At 41.4% G+C, this 18,005-nt stretch overlaps 1 protein-coding gene across 1 annotated transcript; it reads right to left on the bottom strand.

Annotated features, from left to right (window-relative positions):
• Window positions 1–718: 718 nt before the first annotated feature.
• Window positions 719–11,362, bottom strand: zgc:163073 (uncharacterized protein LOC100037358 homolog). Its single transcript, XM_017720550.1, has 7 exons — window positions 11,124–11,362; window positions 9,340–9,367; window positions 8,133–8,276; window positions 1,693–1,866; window positions 1,478–1,555; window positions 1,349–1,385; window positions 719–916 (listed from the first exon to the last, which is right to left on the bottom strand). The coding sequence occupies exons 1-6, from the start codon at window positions 11,298–11,300 to the stop codon at window positions 1,354–1,356; spliced, it is 633 nt and encodes a 210-aa protein (XP_017576039.1). The 5' UTR covers window positions 11,301–11,362; the 3' UTR covers window positions 719–916; window positions 1,349–1,353.
• Between the last annotated feature and the right edge of the window lie 6,643 nt (window positions 11,363–18,005).

The following is an 18,005-nucleotide window of genomic DNA, read 5'->3' as shown; positions in this document are numbered from 1 at the left end:
GTAATTATTAATCTTAAAGCGATAGTTTGTCCAAAAACCTAATTTACACAGTCTCCCAAAATATAGTCGATCCCAACACCCTGCATGTACCATAAATGGATTTTGAAACCTACGTTTAGGCCGAAACTTCTCAAAACTATTGTAAAACATTTATCGTGTAGTAGCTTTCTGTGAGGGAGCTTTTAGAGGTGGACGTCTGGTTCCTATCACCACCACTGTTGTGACTTGGTTAGTTTCTGTAGAACAGAACATTTCACACCAAACCACTCTGAACGACTCTGTTTATATCTTAACCACTTAATTATGCATGTTTTAAAAAATTGGTAATTTCCCGTTTAACAACTATGAGGGGAGCATGTGATGATGTACATAGGCAGAGTGCTCAATGCTAATTGGTGGATTGTAAAGTTTCATTGCTGGCTATATTAGCCTCATAGCTCAAGTGCGAAAATCATGAGCAAACTTGAGACACCAAACCCATCTTGGCTGATTACATTCAGGCTAAAGAGGGAACATGTAGCCAAACCACCACTTTAAGGCCTATTATTCTGTATCTACCATGAATTATTCAGTAACTTTCATGAAACCATTGTGTAAGTTCTGCAGTTTTGAGAGCGGAATGTGAAGTTTGTACCCACATACAGACCTTTAACTTCAGGGATTCGATTTTTACCGAAAAGAGGAAAACGTCTATTCAGTTGAAATGAAAAGTCAGTCGGAGTTTGAAAACAAAGTGAAATTTAATTCTAATTCGACATTTCAATCATGGACATTTAACAACCCAGAAGGGCCGAGACATGTAGGGCATCCGCTGATTACCCAGAACTGATTAGATTTGTAAAGCTTCAGTAACTCTGTGACGCTGGATGACAGTCACACTTGTTCACAGGCAGCTGCTGTCGGTACTCTCAGGAATCTGGAACACAGAGAACTGATTCAGTGTTCAGTGAATCAATGGCGAGTCTATGAACAGATTCTACTCACTAAATGACAAAAATGACTGTCCCCTTATGGTGCCACCCAACCCCATTCTCCCCTATAACACTGGCTGCCGTCTTCTGAATTGGTTCAAACACATTTTAGCTGATCCTGGACTTTAGACTATGATCCTTTTGCTGTGACTGACCTTAGACCTTAATTATGGCTATTTTATTAAAATAAATGACTGGACATTCCATTTAATCACTACAAAAGCAATCATAACTCTTTTTCAAAAATATGAAATATTACTAAATGTTTTAATGTTGACAACTTTGGCTCATTTTGAGCAGAACAAAAATTTACAAGCTAGTGCTTGAAAAGGCTCTTAAAGTGGGAGCTTTAATGAAAGTGTTTGAGGTGAATTTACCTGAATCACTGATTCGTCATGATGTGTTTAATAAAATCTGGGAGAGAAAATGAAGACACATATGAATGTACTATTTGAAATAAGAACAATTTGCACTGATGCATTTATTGCACTGGCTATCATAACTACCTTCACAGTTGATGTAGCCATTCATGTCCTCCTGCCCCACCATGAGCTGCTCCACTTCTCCAATGGTCAGTCTCTCACCTGCCATGAGAAACACACATGGAGTCAATGGGAGAGAGATTTTGTCACCAGAGGAGAGTAGTTACTAGTTTACAATGAATTTATTTGTAACATATTGAAGAAAAATAAAACAAAAAATGTGTGCAGACGTTTTGTACCGAGTGTAGCAAGAACATGGCGAAGTTCAGCACCCATCACTGTTCCGTCGCCTTGCTTGTCGAAGACACGAAGCCCTTCCACAAAGTCCTCATACGTGCCCTTCTCTACAGTCTGTGAGACTTTGTGAAACATGGACAGGAATGTCTCAAAGTTCATCATCTTGGAGTCCATGTCTGAACCACAAGAACAAATACAGGAATCATGAGATCAGAGTGAACTATATACCCACCCATACAACTGTGCTTCACTTTTATTCAAGGGAACAAGCAACACAGTCAAACAGCTTTTTTAAATGGTGTGACCTGCAGACATGGCTCAGCTGGGGCCTGCTTTTTGCTCTTATAGACCCAACTGGGAATTGTCCAAGCACTCACATGGACAACAATCCAATAGTCATAACAGGATAGGCTTTCAATTCACCTATGGACTGCTCCTAGTGAGGGTATTGCTATAGCAGCACTTAATATTAAGTAAATGGTTCAGTTATTCATTTAACTGTACAGTGCAGACAAAAAAAATCTAATTTACAGTTTTTCTCTCAGCCAATCAGCCAAAATGTGAACAAAAAGTGGACAAAAGTTCAGACAAAACTCAGAGTGATTATAGGGAAATCAGTCAAGTCAGAATGGCTCACAGTGGTAGTGATAGGAACTAGACGTCCACCTATAAAAGCTCCCTCACAAAAAGATATTCCAGGAATTGGTTATGAATTCACTGCCTCATGCCTGAGACATATTTTACGCTAATTTTGAGAAGGTTTTGGGAATTTGGCTATTCGTGGTGGAAAGGTACATAAACGAGACAAGATGATCCCTAAAGACTTACTTTATTCAGTTTTTCCACTATTTTACCATCATCAACATTCCATATAAAACTCGTCGGTAATTTTCTCTACAATGAACCATTTTATGTCAGAGACACTGCCACGATCAGGCCTACCAAATCAAATATTTAGCCAAATTTTCTTTTGCTTTTTGAATAGTTTTTTGAGAGTGCTGTCACTGTATTATAACCAAGGAAATAGTTATGCTCTAAGCTAAGCCCCGCCTTATTTTCTCAATGCTCCAATCACTGCACAGCAACTGTTGCTATCCGCCATTGCCTCTTCAGTTCATTATCACTGTGCTAGTGTTTGCATTTCAAGCTCCAGTTGTGGTTGAAAGATGTACCTGGGGAATAAAAATGTGATTCCATTCCCTAGCTTGTCAATTTCTACCCTTCCAAAGACAAAAATAAGATTGTCATGATCAGTTTTGTGAATTTTGTTCTAGTGAGGCTGAAATGTCAAACATTTAATGTTACATCAGTGCATCAAGGCTAGGACTTTAATGGACCACAAACTGCCAGTATGTTGTGACAGTATGCTTTTGGCTAGAATGGTTATTTGTAGGTTTTTATGTTTACCACAGGGTGGGAGTGTTGGAACAGGTAAGGTGATGACTGTACAGCTGTCAGGAATAGGCAACTGCAGGTGTCTGCAACACAATTGTTAAGAAGAGCCATTCTGTCCTGTCAACAAAAATCAATCCATATGAGGAGCCACAACATTTTATGTTCATTTTATTAAATTAATAATTTACCAACTTGGCTGAAAATGTCTTAATCTGTGCTAGTTAATGTCTTAGTATAGACTAAAAAATATAATACAAACAAAAACGCAGGCTTACTTTGCTCTGCTTTAAGCATTTGCTCAGCTACAGCTGCTTTTCTCGGATGTCCGGCAGGAAACTTTTCCTCAAAAGCTTTTTGTTCGAATTTTCATGTTCCACCTTAAATGATGTCTGAGGTGCCAGAATGTAACTGATGCACCATTTTAGGTGGAACGGAAGAGTTCAAACAAGAGACTAGTGAATGAAAACTTAACTTTTTAGTGTTTGTCAGTTTCCTGTTACAGATAAAAACTAGAAAATTAGGAAACCAGCTGGAGTAATTATAAACACAAGGTCCATTCGTCTCATAATTATCAATGCTCATCTTATGGATATATGTATGTGTGTGTGTATGTGTGTGTATATGTATATATATATATATATATATATATATATATATATATATATATATATATATATATATATATATATATATATATATATACTTTATTATTTTGATGCCTGCAACACGTTTCAAAGAAGTTGGGACAGGGGCATGTTTACCACTGTGTTACATCACCTTTCCTTTTAACAACAATCAATAAGCATTTGGGAACTGAGGACACTACTTGTTGAAGCTTTGTAGGTGGAATTCTTTCCCATTCTTGCTTGATGTACAACTTCAGGTGCTCAACAGTCCGGGGTCGTATTTTGCGCTTCATAATGCGTCTCACATTTTCAATGGGAGACAGGTCTGGACTGCAGACAGGCCAGTCTAGTACCTGCAATCTTTTACTACGAAGCCACACTGTTGTAACACGTGCAGAATGTGGCTTGGCATTGTCTTGCTGAAATAAGCAGGGACGTCCCTGAAAAAGACGTTGCTTGGATGGCAGCATATATTGCTCCAAATCCTGTGCACAGGTGTGCAAGTTACCCATGCCATGGGCACTAACACACCCCCATACCATCAGAGATGCTGGCTTTTGAGCTTTGCGCTGATAACAATCCGAACAGTCCTTTTCTTCTTTGGCCCAGAGGACACAATGTCCATGATTTGCAAAAACAATTTGAAATGTGGACTCGTCAGACCACAGGACACTTTTCCACTTTGCGTCAGTCCATCTCAGATGACCTCGGGCCCAGAGAAGCCGGCGGCGTTTCTGGGTGTTGTTGATATATGGCTTTCACTTTGCATGGCAGAGTTTTAACTTGCACTTGTACATGGAGTGACGAACTGTGTTCACTGACAGTGGTTTTCCGAAGTGTTCCTGAGCCCATGTGGTAATATCAGTTACAGAATGATGTGGGTTTTTAATGCATCAAGGGTAGTTCCTTAGCATCGAAGGTCACGGGTCATTCAATGTAGGTTTTTTGCTTTGCCACTTACTTGCAGAGATTTCTCCAGATTCTCTGAATCTTTTAGTGATATGATGGACTGTAGATGATGAAATTCCTAAATTCCTTGCAATTGCACGTTGAGAAACATTGTTCTTAAACTGTTGGACTATTTGCTCACGCAGTTCTTCACAAAGTAGTGAACCTCGCCCCATCCTTGCTTGTGAATGACTGAGCCTTTCAGGGATGCTCCTTTTATACCCAATCATGACACTCACCTGTTTCCAATTAACCTGTTCACCTGTGGAATGTTCCAAACAGATGTTTTTTGAGCATTCCTCAACTTTCCCAGTTTTGTTGCCCCTGTCCCAACTTCTTTGGAACTTGTTGCAGGCATCAAATTCAAAATGAGTGAATATTTGCAAAAAAAAAGAAGTTTATCCATTAGAACATTAAATATCTTGTCTTTGTAGTGTATTCAATTGAATAGACTGAAAAGGATTTGCAAATCACTGTATTCTGTTTTACGCAACGTCCCAACTTTATTGGAATTGGGGTTGTATATATATATATATATATATATATATATATATATATATATATATACACAAACACATGCACACACACAAAGTGGCCGGTGAGTATATATTGCGGTTGTTTGAACAAAACCTTGTATCTCTGTTTTTGTCCTTTTTCAGTTTTTGACATAATTTGAAAATACATGTTGTTTTTTACATTGTATGTAAATTTCATGATGAATCGACTAAAAGAAATGACCCAAAATGACGTGGAAAAAATTCTGGTTCTATTGACTTACGTTACACACACACACACACACACACACACACACACACACACACACACACACACATATATATATATATATATATATATATATATATATATATATATATACACTGCTCAAAAAAATAAAGGGACCACTTAAACAACACAATATAACTCCAAGTAAATCAAACGTCTGTGAAATCAAACTGTCCACTTAGGAAGCAACACTGATTGACAATCAATTTCACAGCTGTTGTGCAAATGGAATAGACAACAGGTGGAAATCATTGGCAATTAGCAAGACACACTCAATAAAGGAGTGGTTCTGCAGGTGGGGACCACAGACCACTTCTCAGTACCTTTCTGCTTTCTGGCTGATGTTTTGGTCACTTTTGAATGTTGGTGGTGCTTTCACACTCGTGGTAGCATGAGACGGACTCTACAACCCACACAAGTGGCTCAGGTAGTGCAGCTCATCCAGGATGGCACATCAATGCGAGCTGTGGCAAGAAGGTTTGCTGTGTCTGTCAGCATAGGTGTCCAGAGGCTGGAGGCACTACCAGGAGACAGGCCAGTACACCAGGAGCCGTGGAGGAGGCCGTAGGAGGGCAACAACCCAGCAGCTGGACCGCTAGCTCTGCCTTTGTGCAAGGAGGAACAGGAGGAGCACTGCCAGAGCCCTACAAAATGACCTCCAGCAGGCCACAAATGTGCATGTGTCTGCACAAACGGTTAGAAACCGACTCCATGAGGATGGTATGAGGCATATTCACCACTGGTGCCCTGTGCTCTTCACAGATGAAAGCAGGTTCACACTGAGCACATGTGACAGACATGACAGAGTCTGGAGACACCGTGGAGAGTGATCTGCTGCCTGCAACATCCTTCAGCATGACCAGTTAGGCAGTTGGTCAGTAATGGTGTGGGGTGGCGTTTCTTTGGAGGGCCGCACAGCCCTCCATGTGGTCGCCAGAGGTAGCCTGATTGCCATTAGGTACTGAGATGAGATCCTCAGACCCCTTGTGAGACCATATGCTGGTGCGGTTGGCCCTGGGTTCCTCCTAATGCAGGACAATGCTAGACGTCATGTGGCTGGAGTGTGTCAGCAGTTCCTGCAAGATGAAGGCATTGAAGCTATGGACTGGGCCGCCCGTTCCCCAGACCTGAATCCGATTGAGCACATCTGGGACATCATATCTCGCTTCATCCACCAACGCCACGTTGCACCACAGACTGTCCAGGAGTTGCCGGATGCTTTAGTCCAGGTCTGGGAGGAGAACCCTCAGGAGATCATCCGCCACCTCATCAGGAGCATGTCCAGGCGTTCTAGGGAGGTCATACAGGCACGTGGAGGCCACACACAATACTGAGCCTCATTTTGACTTGTTTTAAGGACATCACATCAAAGTTGGATCAGCCTGTAGTGTGTTTTTCCACTTTAATTTTGTGTGTGACTCCATTGGTTAGTATTCAATGAGAATATTTCATTCATTCAGATCTAGGATGTGTTATTTGAGTGTTCCCTTTATTTTTTTGAGCAGTATATATATATATATATATATATATATATATATGTATACAGCTGTATTGTACCCTGCAGAGTCTAATTGGCATAATAGATGGATGAGAATGCTCTACCAGCTAAGCTAGGCCCAAACTTGAAGAGCATGCACAACAGCTATGTATGCTTCATGCAACAAAAGACATAACACCTTTTTTTTCAAGCCCACATACAATAGATGTTATATTTAGTTGCTACCTATTGTTTCCATGTACATGCAAGAAATGCCTTCCTAGACTTTGATGTTAATGGTGGTCCTGGCACGCTCTGCTGTCTGAAGCTGGAGCCGTGCTGTGATTTATTGAACTGTATGTCCAGGCTTAGCAGCTTGTCATCACTGAGGATCTTGTGGATGGGCGGCTCGAGTTGATATTGACAGCCTCTTGCCTCTGTGGCTTAGACAAACACCTCAGTAATGCTCATAAATCGAAGCTCTGACAGACGAGTGCTAACGCTTCCTTGGGGAAGCAGGGAAATTTTAGGCTGCATCTCAGACACATGCATTGTTGTGTGCAGTGCTTGTGGAGCAACTATTGATGTGCATGACTTTCAAGGGCACGGCAATGGCATGTTTGGGTCAGATGCCTAACTGTACATTTACTCAGTAATTTTGCCTCAAGTTTATGGGTTTGTTTAAGGCCAATCGTGCTGTTGCAGTGGGCTTTTTTTGCGCTGTTAAGTTTCAGTCAAAACAGCAATTAGGTACAATTTATTCATTTTTCAGGAAATATTTGAGATGGGAAGGATATAAGATAATTCACTTTAATAAGGAAGGAGAAAGTAAAAGTGAAAAATAAGTGAAAAAACAAGAGTTTCCAAAACTGGAGATGAAAAAGCTACAGAGTTACAAGCTACAGAGAAAATGGACGATGAAATAAAGGCAAAAAGTGGACACACTAAATACTGAAAGAACTATATAATAACTTGGATTTAATGAAGGGTGGTCTTTGAATAGTACTGAATACATATTTATATAAAACACTAGAATTACTTAAATAAATAAATACTTTTTTATTTTTAATTGTCTCAGAAGGCAGGGTCTAATTATAAGGTGGTGACAGCACTTCTGCTTGATGCCGATTTTTTGATCTCTCCATGATCTCCTTTTTGATTCAACTTTGATCTCCTCTCCCTTTATTTAGTTATCAATTTATTTTGGACTTACCCTCAGCTTTCGGCATGCCCAGCACTTCCAGCACCTGCGCGTTGGTTGGGTTCTGACCCAGGGCCCTCATCACATCCCCGCACTGACCAAACGAGATCTCCCCTGCAGACGTCTTAGCAAACAGCAGGAAGGCCTCTTTGAAGTCTGTGTGGACAAGAAAAGATGGACTATTTGCAGGAATTATATAATCTATTTTGCCCAATCAGATCTCACTCGAGTGGCAGTTTCAGGAATATTCTGGATGCGTGATGGTGGTGAGACCCTGTGTTCATGTTTTGCCCCCGGGCCCCGATGACAGCCGCAAGAGCCGCCGGGCAGACCAGGCCTGAATCCCGAACAACACAGAGGGACATGAATAATGGTGGGAGGAGGATGTTAGCCACCAGAGACGGGGCGAGGGCTTCGATGGCAGCCATGAGAGGCACAAAGGTGGGACACAAGTCCCGAGCTCCGCCGTCTACGCCCTGCATCCAGTTACATGTCAAGGCTGCTAGACCACACTTTACGTTTGAACCGGGAGGCCAAGATGCGGAGCAGGTGTGGGGACGAGAGGCAGAGCAACGAGCTCTCTTTCTCTCTCGGTTCAGGTGAAAGATGGAAAGGCAGGGACGAGCAGCCGACTGAAGACTAAAGAACTGAAAAGCTTTGTTTTGGAGAAAAAAGCTTGAAATGTCTTGTCCTAAAAATTGGCCAGCATAGGTTTTGGTTTTGTTTGCTTTGTTTGTGATGGGTATGGAAATAAAAGAATTATGGTTGCTGTAACCCCTAAACCCTGCCTCCTCTCAGAGCTCAGGCTAGCATAGGCCGTGCTACAAAAACACAACATGAAAAATTTGTTAGCCCTCGAATCTGTTACCATCAGCGTCACTAAAGCAGGGATGCAGCACTCATTGCATCACATTGCTGTTTTACACCATCCTGTCCGTTCAAGTCTGTTAGAGCGGTGGCGCAAGAATGAAGGCTGGGGGGCTGGGCACAGTTATTCTAATGGGCTAGAACGTTTGCTCAGTGTGACGCAGCACCGAGCAGCAGTCTTAACAACATGTAGAATCACACGCCAGTGACTTTGCCTGTCACTGTTTCTGAGCTGGTAAATATGATGACAAGAAATGTATATGTGAGTTGGCAGTTTTGTTTTTTGTTTACTACGATTCCTTTAAGGTCCACAGAAAAAAAATGGATAGTGCTTGGATAAACTTTTACTCACCTTCAATTTGATCTGTGCTGAACTCCCTCTACAATAGAGAGAGAGAGAAAGAAAGAGAGAGAGAGAGAGAGGGAGTTCATGTTACATCAGCATGACCTCTACAAATTAGTTTAACAACACAGCAAGCTAAAAATCCACAACGGCCTCCACGGCCTAATTACCCTGATATACAATACTAACACATGGTACGAGTGAGATACATAATCCAATCATTCCCATCATCCCTCACCCCTGAAGCCCAACACAGCACTCGGACAGTGCAAATGTTGGCATCACGTGTGAAGGTCACGGCCTGGAAGCTAGTGGGCCATGCGTCCCCCACGCTTGGCAACAGCTCCCACATTCCCTCACTCTCAGGCTCTGTGCAGGATACTGTATCACCTACCTCGCTTACCCCAGAGGGCATCGGGGTCTAAATTGAGAACAATGAGCTGGGAGGGACTTGAAGCACCTTAGCAGAAATACTGGGGGTCCATATTGCAAATGCCTACATGGTCCAGTAATGGAGTGACACATACTGTACATGCTCAGGCAATGAATGACCCTTTAACTGCAAGTCAATTCAAATCTGATGGGCTGGATCTGCATCTGATTCTCATTTTAACTGATCTACTCTTCATTTTTTAAAAGAATCATACTGGATAAATAACTATTAGGAGTATAACCCATGAGAGTTGGATGGGCAGTGCATTGGCATGATAGATACATGTGCTGGGGTAGTTCTTTCAAATCTATTAGCTTTACTACAGAAACATGAGCTGAAGCCACTGCTTCTAGCAAGACACAATCCTGCAGCCCATTATTTATCATTTAGAACCACTGTGTTCACAAACGTCCTGAAATGTTGAATTTAACATCTAAAATAACTTTTAGTGAATGGTTTTATAATAACAAGGATTGTGATTATATATAAATGTATTCCCAACAGTGCATCCCTGTGCATATATACATATATATATATATATGTTGTCGGATTAAAACCTTGTATCGCCAAAAAGGTAACTTTACAGGAACAAAAACATACTGTACTTTTCAAGTCACAAGTCAAAGTGTTAGGGTTAGTTTTAGGTTAATTTTAGGTCATTTCTTTTAGTCCATTCATTGTGAAATTTACACACAATGTAAAGAACAAAAGGCATTTTCAAATTATGTCAAAAAAAGAAAAACATCAAAAAACGAAGATTCGAAGTCTACTTCTGAAAACAGCGAAATATATGTGTACTTGTTGTTGCGACTGTATATGGTAGGACGAGCAAACAAAAAAAATGTAATCTTAAATGGACGTTGTATGTTGGTTCAACGAATGTCCTTTTTGGAAAATTTCTGTTAGTTAAATCAGCATAACATGCTGCCATTGAAATAAAATAAAATAAACTAAAATCAAATAAAGGACAATGAAATAAACGACAGGTTTTCATGTGACATCAACAAACATATCACTGTTATCAGAAGAAAATCTTGTATCTCCAAAATGATTACAGGAGAAGGAATAAACTACTTTTAATGTAAGTCAATGGAACCACTTTTTACCAGGTCATTTTGGGTCATTTCTTTTAGTCCATTCATCCTGAAATTTACACATAGTGTAATTATGCCAACGATACGAGGTTTTTCTTCGACAACAGCAATTTGCTAAGAGATGAGGATGTTGTAATGTTATGAAAGGTCACCTTGCCCTGGCCATGTCATTAACCATTCGTAACAGTTGAACAAATGCCATCTTATTAGACGTATGGATGGATTTCAGTTGCACCCCAAAAATTCACAAGCACTGTTAAACTTACCAAGAGTGCAGGATCTATTTTGATTTCTGGCTTCGGAGGTGCAGGAGCCTTGCTCGGAGGTGCAGGAGATTTGGCTGGTGCTGCTGGAGCCGTGGATGGTGCCGGTGCCGGAGCAGGTTCTGGTGTTGGAGTGGCTGCTTTGAGTGTTGCGTCTGCGTTCTGCTTGTCTGTTGCCATGTCGGTTTGATTATTCGGCAAAAAAAGGGAGCAAGCAGAAGCACAGTTAGGGGCTCGTCCAGACCTACTGGGGAGGTAGGAGGTCAGAGGGACTCCCCGTTATATACTCTACCTCATCTCCTCCTTCTTCATCCAGAGCAGGGGCAGGTGGCAATATTACTCACAGTTCTAAAACGGGAAAGAGCACACTGGATCCCCCGTGTGTCTGTGATGGAAAAGAATTTTGTATTTGGTTTTGTCTGTGTTCAGGGTTCTGTGAAGCTATGCTTACAGCCTTGACTCTACTCTGTGGGTGTGAAAGGATGTGCAGCTGTCAAGAAGCCAGTACTGAGTGAAAAGAAACATGAATGTGTTTGGGATTGCACGGGTAGTGAGAAGCTGAAAGTACAACCAACTTCAAAGACTGAACTTTGGAGGTGTGTCTGCAAATTTCCTAAAATGTATAATACTGATCTGGTGTTAATCGCTGACACCAAATGTACAATTAAAACAATCCACTGTCCTCTGTGTTGAACTACATGACTCACCATTTCAACGCTAGAGAAGACCTACACTCACAGTACAGTGGAAAGGTCAATTAATTTCCAGTCAAAACGGCCAAGTACAAGTTATTCATATTTCCGAGAAGGTTAGATAGAAGATAATCCACTTTCATAAGGAAGGAATTGAGGAGAAAGTCAAAAACTGATTAAAACTACAGAGAAAATGGGCCTCCTAACAACCACCTGGAAAACCCTGGTACCCCCGAAACCTGCCCCCATCAGATAAACAGCACTTAAAACTTTCCTCTTTGAGAGAGAGGAGAAAATCAAGCTGCTTCAGATCTGAAAACATCCACAGGTGTTTCTGTCCATCCTTCCACTGTGAGAAGACCACTCAGTGCTGTGGGTCTGAAAGGATGTGTAGCTGATCAAGAAGAACCTCACTGAGAAAAGGAGACGGACACATCAAACAAAGAAGCTGAACGATGGACTGACCACCCCAGAGTCCAGACCTCAACACCACTGAATGGGTTTGATAACTTCAGAAATACAACCAGTTTCTAAGACTGAACTTTGGAGGCAGTCTGCAGATTCTCTGAGGAGCTGAAAGTGAGTCTCCTGGAAAGAAGGGAAGTTGTAAATAGTAAAAAGTGGACAATTAATACTAAAACATTTACTTTTACATTTAGTTTGTTGAGGCTTATGTGCACGTTTTTGTTCAATATGTTTCCCTTTCTTTCCTGAAGTTAAAAATAACTGGAAATAAAATAAATGAAAGAGTGGCGTCTCTTTTGTTCAGTAATCTAAGGTAAAATTTTGCCATTTTGCATGCCATGTCCTATTTTTCTCTCAGCCAAGAATATAAAAACATCTAATAATTCTCACTGCAAGACTGCTGTAGGAAAACAACCCTGTTTCCAAAATAGTTGTGACGCTGTGCAAAATGTAAATAAAACACAATTCAATGATGTGCAAATCACGTAAACCCTATATTTAATTGATAATAGCACAAAGACATGTAATCAAATGTTGAAACTGAGAAATTGTATTGCTTTTTAATAATATATTTGAATATTTAAATGAATTTGAATTTGATGCCAGCAACATGTTCCAAAAAAGTTGGGACGGGGGTCTGTTTACCGCTGTGTTTCATCACCTCTTTGGGAAACTTTTTGGGAAAGTTTGGGAAACTGAGGAGGCACTGAAAGGGAAATGTTTTCCCATTCTTACTTGACATAGGATTTCAGCTGCTCATCAGCTCGGGGTCTCTTTTTCATGTCATAACGTACCAAATGTTTTCAGTGGTGACAGGTCTGGACTGTAGTGAGGCCAGTTTAGCACCTGGACTCTTTTACTATGAAGCCATGCTGTTGTAATATGTGAAGAATGTGGTTTGGCATTGTCTTGCTGAATTAAGCAAGACCTTCCCTGAAAAAGACGTCATCTGGATGGCAGCATATGTTGCTTCAAAACCTGTATATATCATTAAGCATGAATAATGCCTTCACAGATTTTAAAGTCACCCATTCCATGTCTACTAATGCAGCCACATCCCATGTGGATGCTGGCTTTTGACTGTGCACTAATAATAGGTCGGATGGTCCCTCTCCTCTTGAAGCCGAGGATGCATCAATGACTTCCAAAAAGAACTTAAATTTTTGATTTGTTTGACCACAGGACACTTTTCTACTTCGCCTCAGTCCATCTTAATGAGCTTAGGCCCAGAGAAGGCAGCAGCATTTCTGGATCCTGTTTGTGTACAGTTTCATCTTTGCATTGTAGAGTTTTAACTTGGATTTGTGGATGTAGCATCAATCGGTGTTCACAGACAGTGGTTTTCAGAAGTGTTTCTGAACCCATGCAATGATTTCCACACAGAATCATGTCTGTTTTTAATGGCCTGAAGATCATAGCCAGCTAATACTGGTTTTTGGCATTGTTTCTTGCAGAGATTTTTCCAGATCCTTGCTAATTTATGTTGAGATTTTCACAGAGTGGTGAACTCCTCTCTTTCTTTAATTCTGAAAGACTCCGCCTCCCTCTGATGCCCTTTTTATATCCAGTCATGTTAAGGACCTGTTGCCAGTTAACCGAATTAGTTGTGAGATGCTCCACCAGGTGTTTTTTTTAGCATTAGACAACTTTACCAGTCTTTTGTTGCCCCTGTCCCAACTTTTTTGAACCATGTCGCTGGCATCACATTCAAAACACATTTCAAATGAAACTTTCTCAATTTCAACATTTGATGTGTTGTCTTTGTACAATTTTCAATTAAATGTAAGGTTTACATGATTTGCATGATTTCAAGTCCCGTCAAGTTGTTTCTGACTCCTGGTGACTGTATGGATAGTATCCTCCAGAATGTCCTGGGTCTTCGGGCTTCTGATTGGCTGGTTCATGAATCCAGTGATTGAATCAAATCCATCCGAAAAAGCATCTTTTTTAATGAGTGTAGATTAAAATGGATTGCATCTTTTGCGATCCCTTCCATTAGTGTAGAGTTTTCTCCTCCTCTGTTCTTTTCTTCTTTTTCTTCTTGGACCAGACACTGTTTTGTTGATAAGTGGACTGTGATGATTTCATGGATGGACATATCTTGCTTTGTAATGCTTCGGTGAGGTCCGGACCAAAATAAGCAGCAGCGATGACGAGAGTAGGAAGGGATGCTTGAAGACACTTGCTTTTAATAGATGCTCTTCTTGCCATTTAACTATACACCCTCCTTTCCAAAGCATTTGTGGGCTGTGTGGGCCAGATTCTACTGCCGTTTTGACCTTCTATCGCAGGAGATGGGTCACAACTGTCCTGGCGTGTCAAAACAAACAGCCTCCTGCCACTCTGACTATAGAGATTAGATCATCAGAGGCTGGAAACAGTAGTAGACACTTTAGCACCAAAACCTCCCGCTAATTGACTAGATCAACACTTGAGAAGGTAGGACAACAGTTTGTTTACTGATACTGATACAGAGGCCTTCAGCCCATCTACAAGCCTGTCACCTACACTCTTAAAAAGGGTTCTTCAAGGGTTCTTTAGTAAAGAAAATGTTTCTATATGGAACCATGCACCTTCATATAACCAGTTGCATAATTAAATGATGAAAGGGCTCTTCAAATTGATGGGGAATGTGCTGTAGATGGTTCTATGTAGCACCAGAAAAAGGTTCTTCTATTGTTACAAGCTTGATATAGCAGAACCCTTTTTGGTGCTATAGAATCTTTTAGAAAAATATAGCAGTACACTCTTAAAAATACGGTTCTTCAACAGTTCATTAGTAAAGAAAATGCTTCTATATGGACCCATGAACATTTAAAGAACCTTTGCATGATTAAAGGGTTCTTTGCATTATGAAAGGGTTCTTCAGACTGATGAAGAATGTCCTCTAGATGGTTCTATATAGCACCAAAAAAAGGTTCTTCTATTGTTATTGTTATAATCATTATAACAATTGCAGAACCCTTTTTGGTGCGATTTCGAACCATTTTTTAAAATATAGTCCTATACACACCAAGATGGTTCTTTAAGAGTTCTTTAGTGATAAAAATGGTTCTATATGGAACCATGCACCTTCAAAGAACCTTTGCATGATTAAAGGGTTCTTTGCATCGTGAAAGGGTTCCTCGGATTAATGGAGAATGTGGTACTGTGCTGTGTTTTATATAGGTTTCTTTGCTGCGAGGTAAAACCTGTTGTATATGTTTCTTGAAAGAACCAACCAAGCAACTAAAATGGTTCAATATTGTACCAAAAAGGGTTCTTTAATTATTAAAATCTTCAAACCTCTTTGTTTAGAACTGTACAGAACCATGTTTTGACTAGATTTAAAATGCATTGACTAAACTCCAGGGCGGCACGGTGGCGTGGTGGGTAGCGCTGTCGTCTCACAGCGAGGAGGGCCTGGGTTCGATTCCCTGGCCGGGTGACCAGGGTCCTCATTGTGTGGAGTTTGGATGTTCTCCCCGTGTCTGCGTGGGTTTCCTCCGGGTTCTCCGGTTTCCTCCCACAGTCCAAAGACATGCAGTCAGGCCGATTGGACATGCTAAATTGCCCCTAGGTGTGAGTGTGTGAGTGGCTGTCTGTGTCTGTGTGTCTGCCCTGTGGTGGACTGGCGACCTGTCCAGGGTGTATTGTGCCTTTCGCCCGAAGACTGCTGGGATAGGCTCCAGCACCCCCCCGCGACCCTGACGGAGAAGCGGCTTGGAAAATGGATGGATGGATGGATGGATGACTAAACTCCTAAAAATGATGACTCTTCAAGGGTTCTTTAGTAAAGACACTGGTTCTATATGGAAAGGACCATGTACGTGCTCAAAGGCATACAAGAAATAGAACCTTTTTGAAAGGGTTCTATATAGTACCAAAAAGGGTTCTGCTATTGCAATGATGTCAAGGTTACAACAATACAGGAACCCTTTTTGGTGCTATATAGCACCATTTTCAAAAAGGTTCTATTTAGAACCATCTACAGTTCAATTCAATTCAAGTTTATTCGTCAATCTGAAGAACCAATTCACTATGCAGAGATTCTTTAATCATGCAACATGTTCTTTGGCTGTCCAAGGTTCTATATAGAACTGCTTTCTTTACTAAAGAACCATTAAAGAATCATTTTAACCAGTCTTGTTGCCGAGTGATGGGAAGATGGACGGTGAGATCGGCCGCAGGCTGGGACAGGCGGCAGCAGTAATCCGGTCACTGGACCGGACTGTAGTGGCGAAGAGGGAGCTGAGCCAGAAGGCAAAGCTCTATGTTTACTGCTCAGTCTAGATCCCAACCCTCATCTGTGGTAATAACCTTTGGCTTTCTCCACAGGGTGGCTGCTACACTCTACTGACAGGGTGAGGAGCTCGGTCATCCGGGAGGAGCTCAAAGTACAGCTGCTACTCCTCCACACTGAGAGGAGCCAGTTGAGGTGGTTTGGTCATCTGATCAGGATGCCACCTGGGTGCTTCCCAGTGTCCTAGGACCCACTGGAGGGATCATGTGTCCAAGTTGGCCTAGGAGCGGCTCAGGGTCGCCCAGAATGAGCTGGAGGAAGTTGGGGGACGGGGTCATCTGGGATTCTTTGCTTTCCTTACTGCTACTGTGACCCTATCTGGATTAAAAGGTTAAACATGATGATGATGATGATGATGAATCCACTATGTGTCTAAACGTTTTAAGACACCTGCTTATCCAGTGTTTCTTCTGAAAATCAAGAGAAAATTAAAAGAGAGATTTGCTTCTACTCTGCTGGCGTGAAATGACAGAGAGCTATTCTGGAACCAGTAACAGAGATGTTTAATGACCACTGTCCACACAAGTAACGGAGACCTTGGAGCAGTGGAAGAAGGTTGCCTGGTCTGATAAATCCCATTTCCTTTAATATCATCTGAGACTCTGGTGTCACAAAGACATCAATCTGACAGCCACCTACCGAAACATCTCAAAACTCACAACAGGCATCAGGAAGATTTCATGTAATTACACATACATACTCACATACAGGGAGATTCACTTGAAAGTGGCCCCGAATATTCTGTAATAACTCTGTCTAGGACGAAGCCATCTGACCCAAACAACGTGCAATGTGCTCCTCAGTATATGGAGCTTCGAACAAGCCAGGATGTCCGTTGTGACATTTAACGTCCATTTGCAACTTCCAGATGCAGAGCCCCGTACCCCTTCCCTCAGTCACTCAACTTCCCATCAGGATGGTAGTGTACAATATTGAGCATCGTGTCAAGGTATATAACATATTATTTTGGTTTAGATTGCTTCATCCTGGGAGTTACAACAAATTTTGCAGCCTCTTTCAAGCGTGTCTCCCCATATAACATCATTTAAAATGTGTTTTTCTTTCTAAGAACCAGCAGTAATGTCCTCCAGTCTGAGATTATACACAGATACACCGGACCAGCAAATCTCAATACAAACACAAGCTTCTACATTACTGCACCACAACACAGGCATGTTCTCCAAATACATTCCACTCGAGGAACTCAATCTGCAGGAGGCTTTATGTGTCATGCCATCACTCCCAGGAGTGAGGACTACTTACCGGCTCCTATTTATATAGCACGTATCCATTAAGGTGTGTAATGAATTACAGCTTCAGTGGCTAGTGATTGGCGTTACTTTCCAGAATGAGCAGCACCAGGACCCCTCCCTCAAGTCAAATATGTTTGGCTTACAATTTTATTCTTATGTTACATTAGAAAATCTCAGCTGGTTCAGCTGAGGC

Source organism: Pygocentrus nattereri, chromosome 13, assembly GCF_015220715.1.
Source record: "Pygocentrus nattereri isolate fPygNat1 chromosome 13, fPygNat1.pri, whole genome shotgun sequence".
NCBI lineage: Eukaryota > Metazoa > Chordata > Actinopteri > Characiformes > Serrasalmidae > Pygocentrus > Pygocentrus nattereri.
The sequence above is the reverse complement of the archived record's forward strand: the minus strand, read 5'-3'. Positions and strand labels throughout refer to the sequence as shown.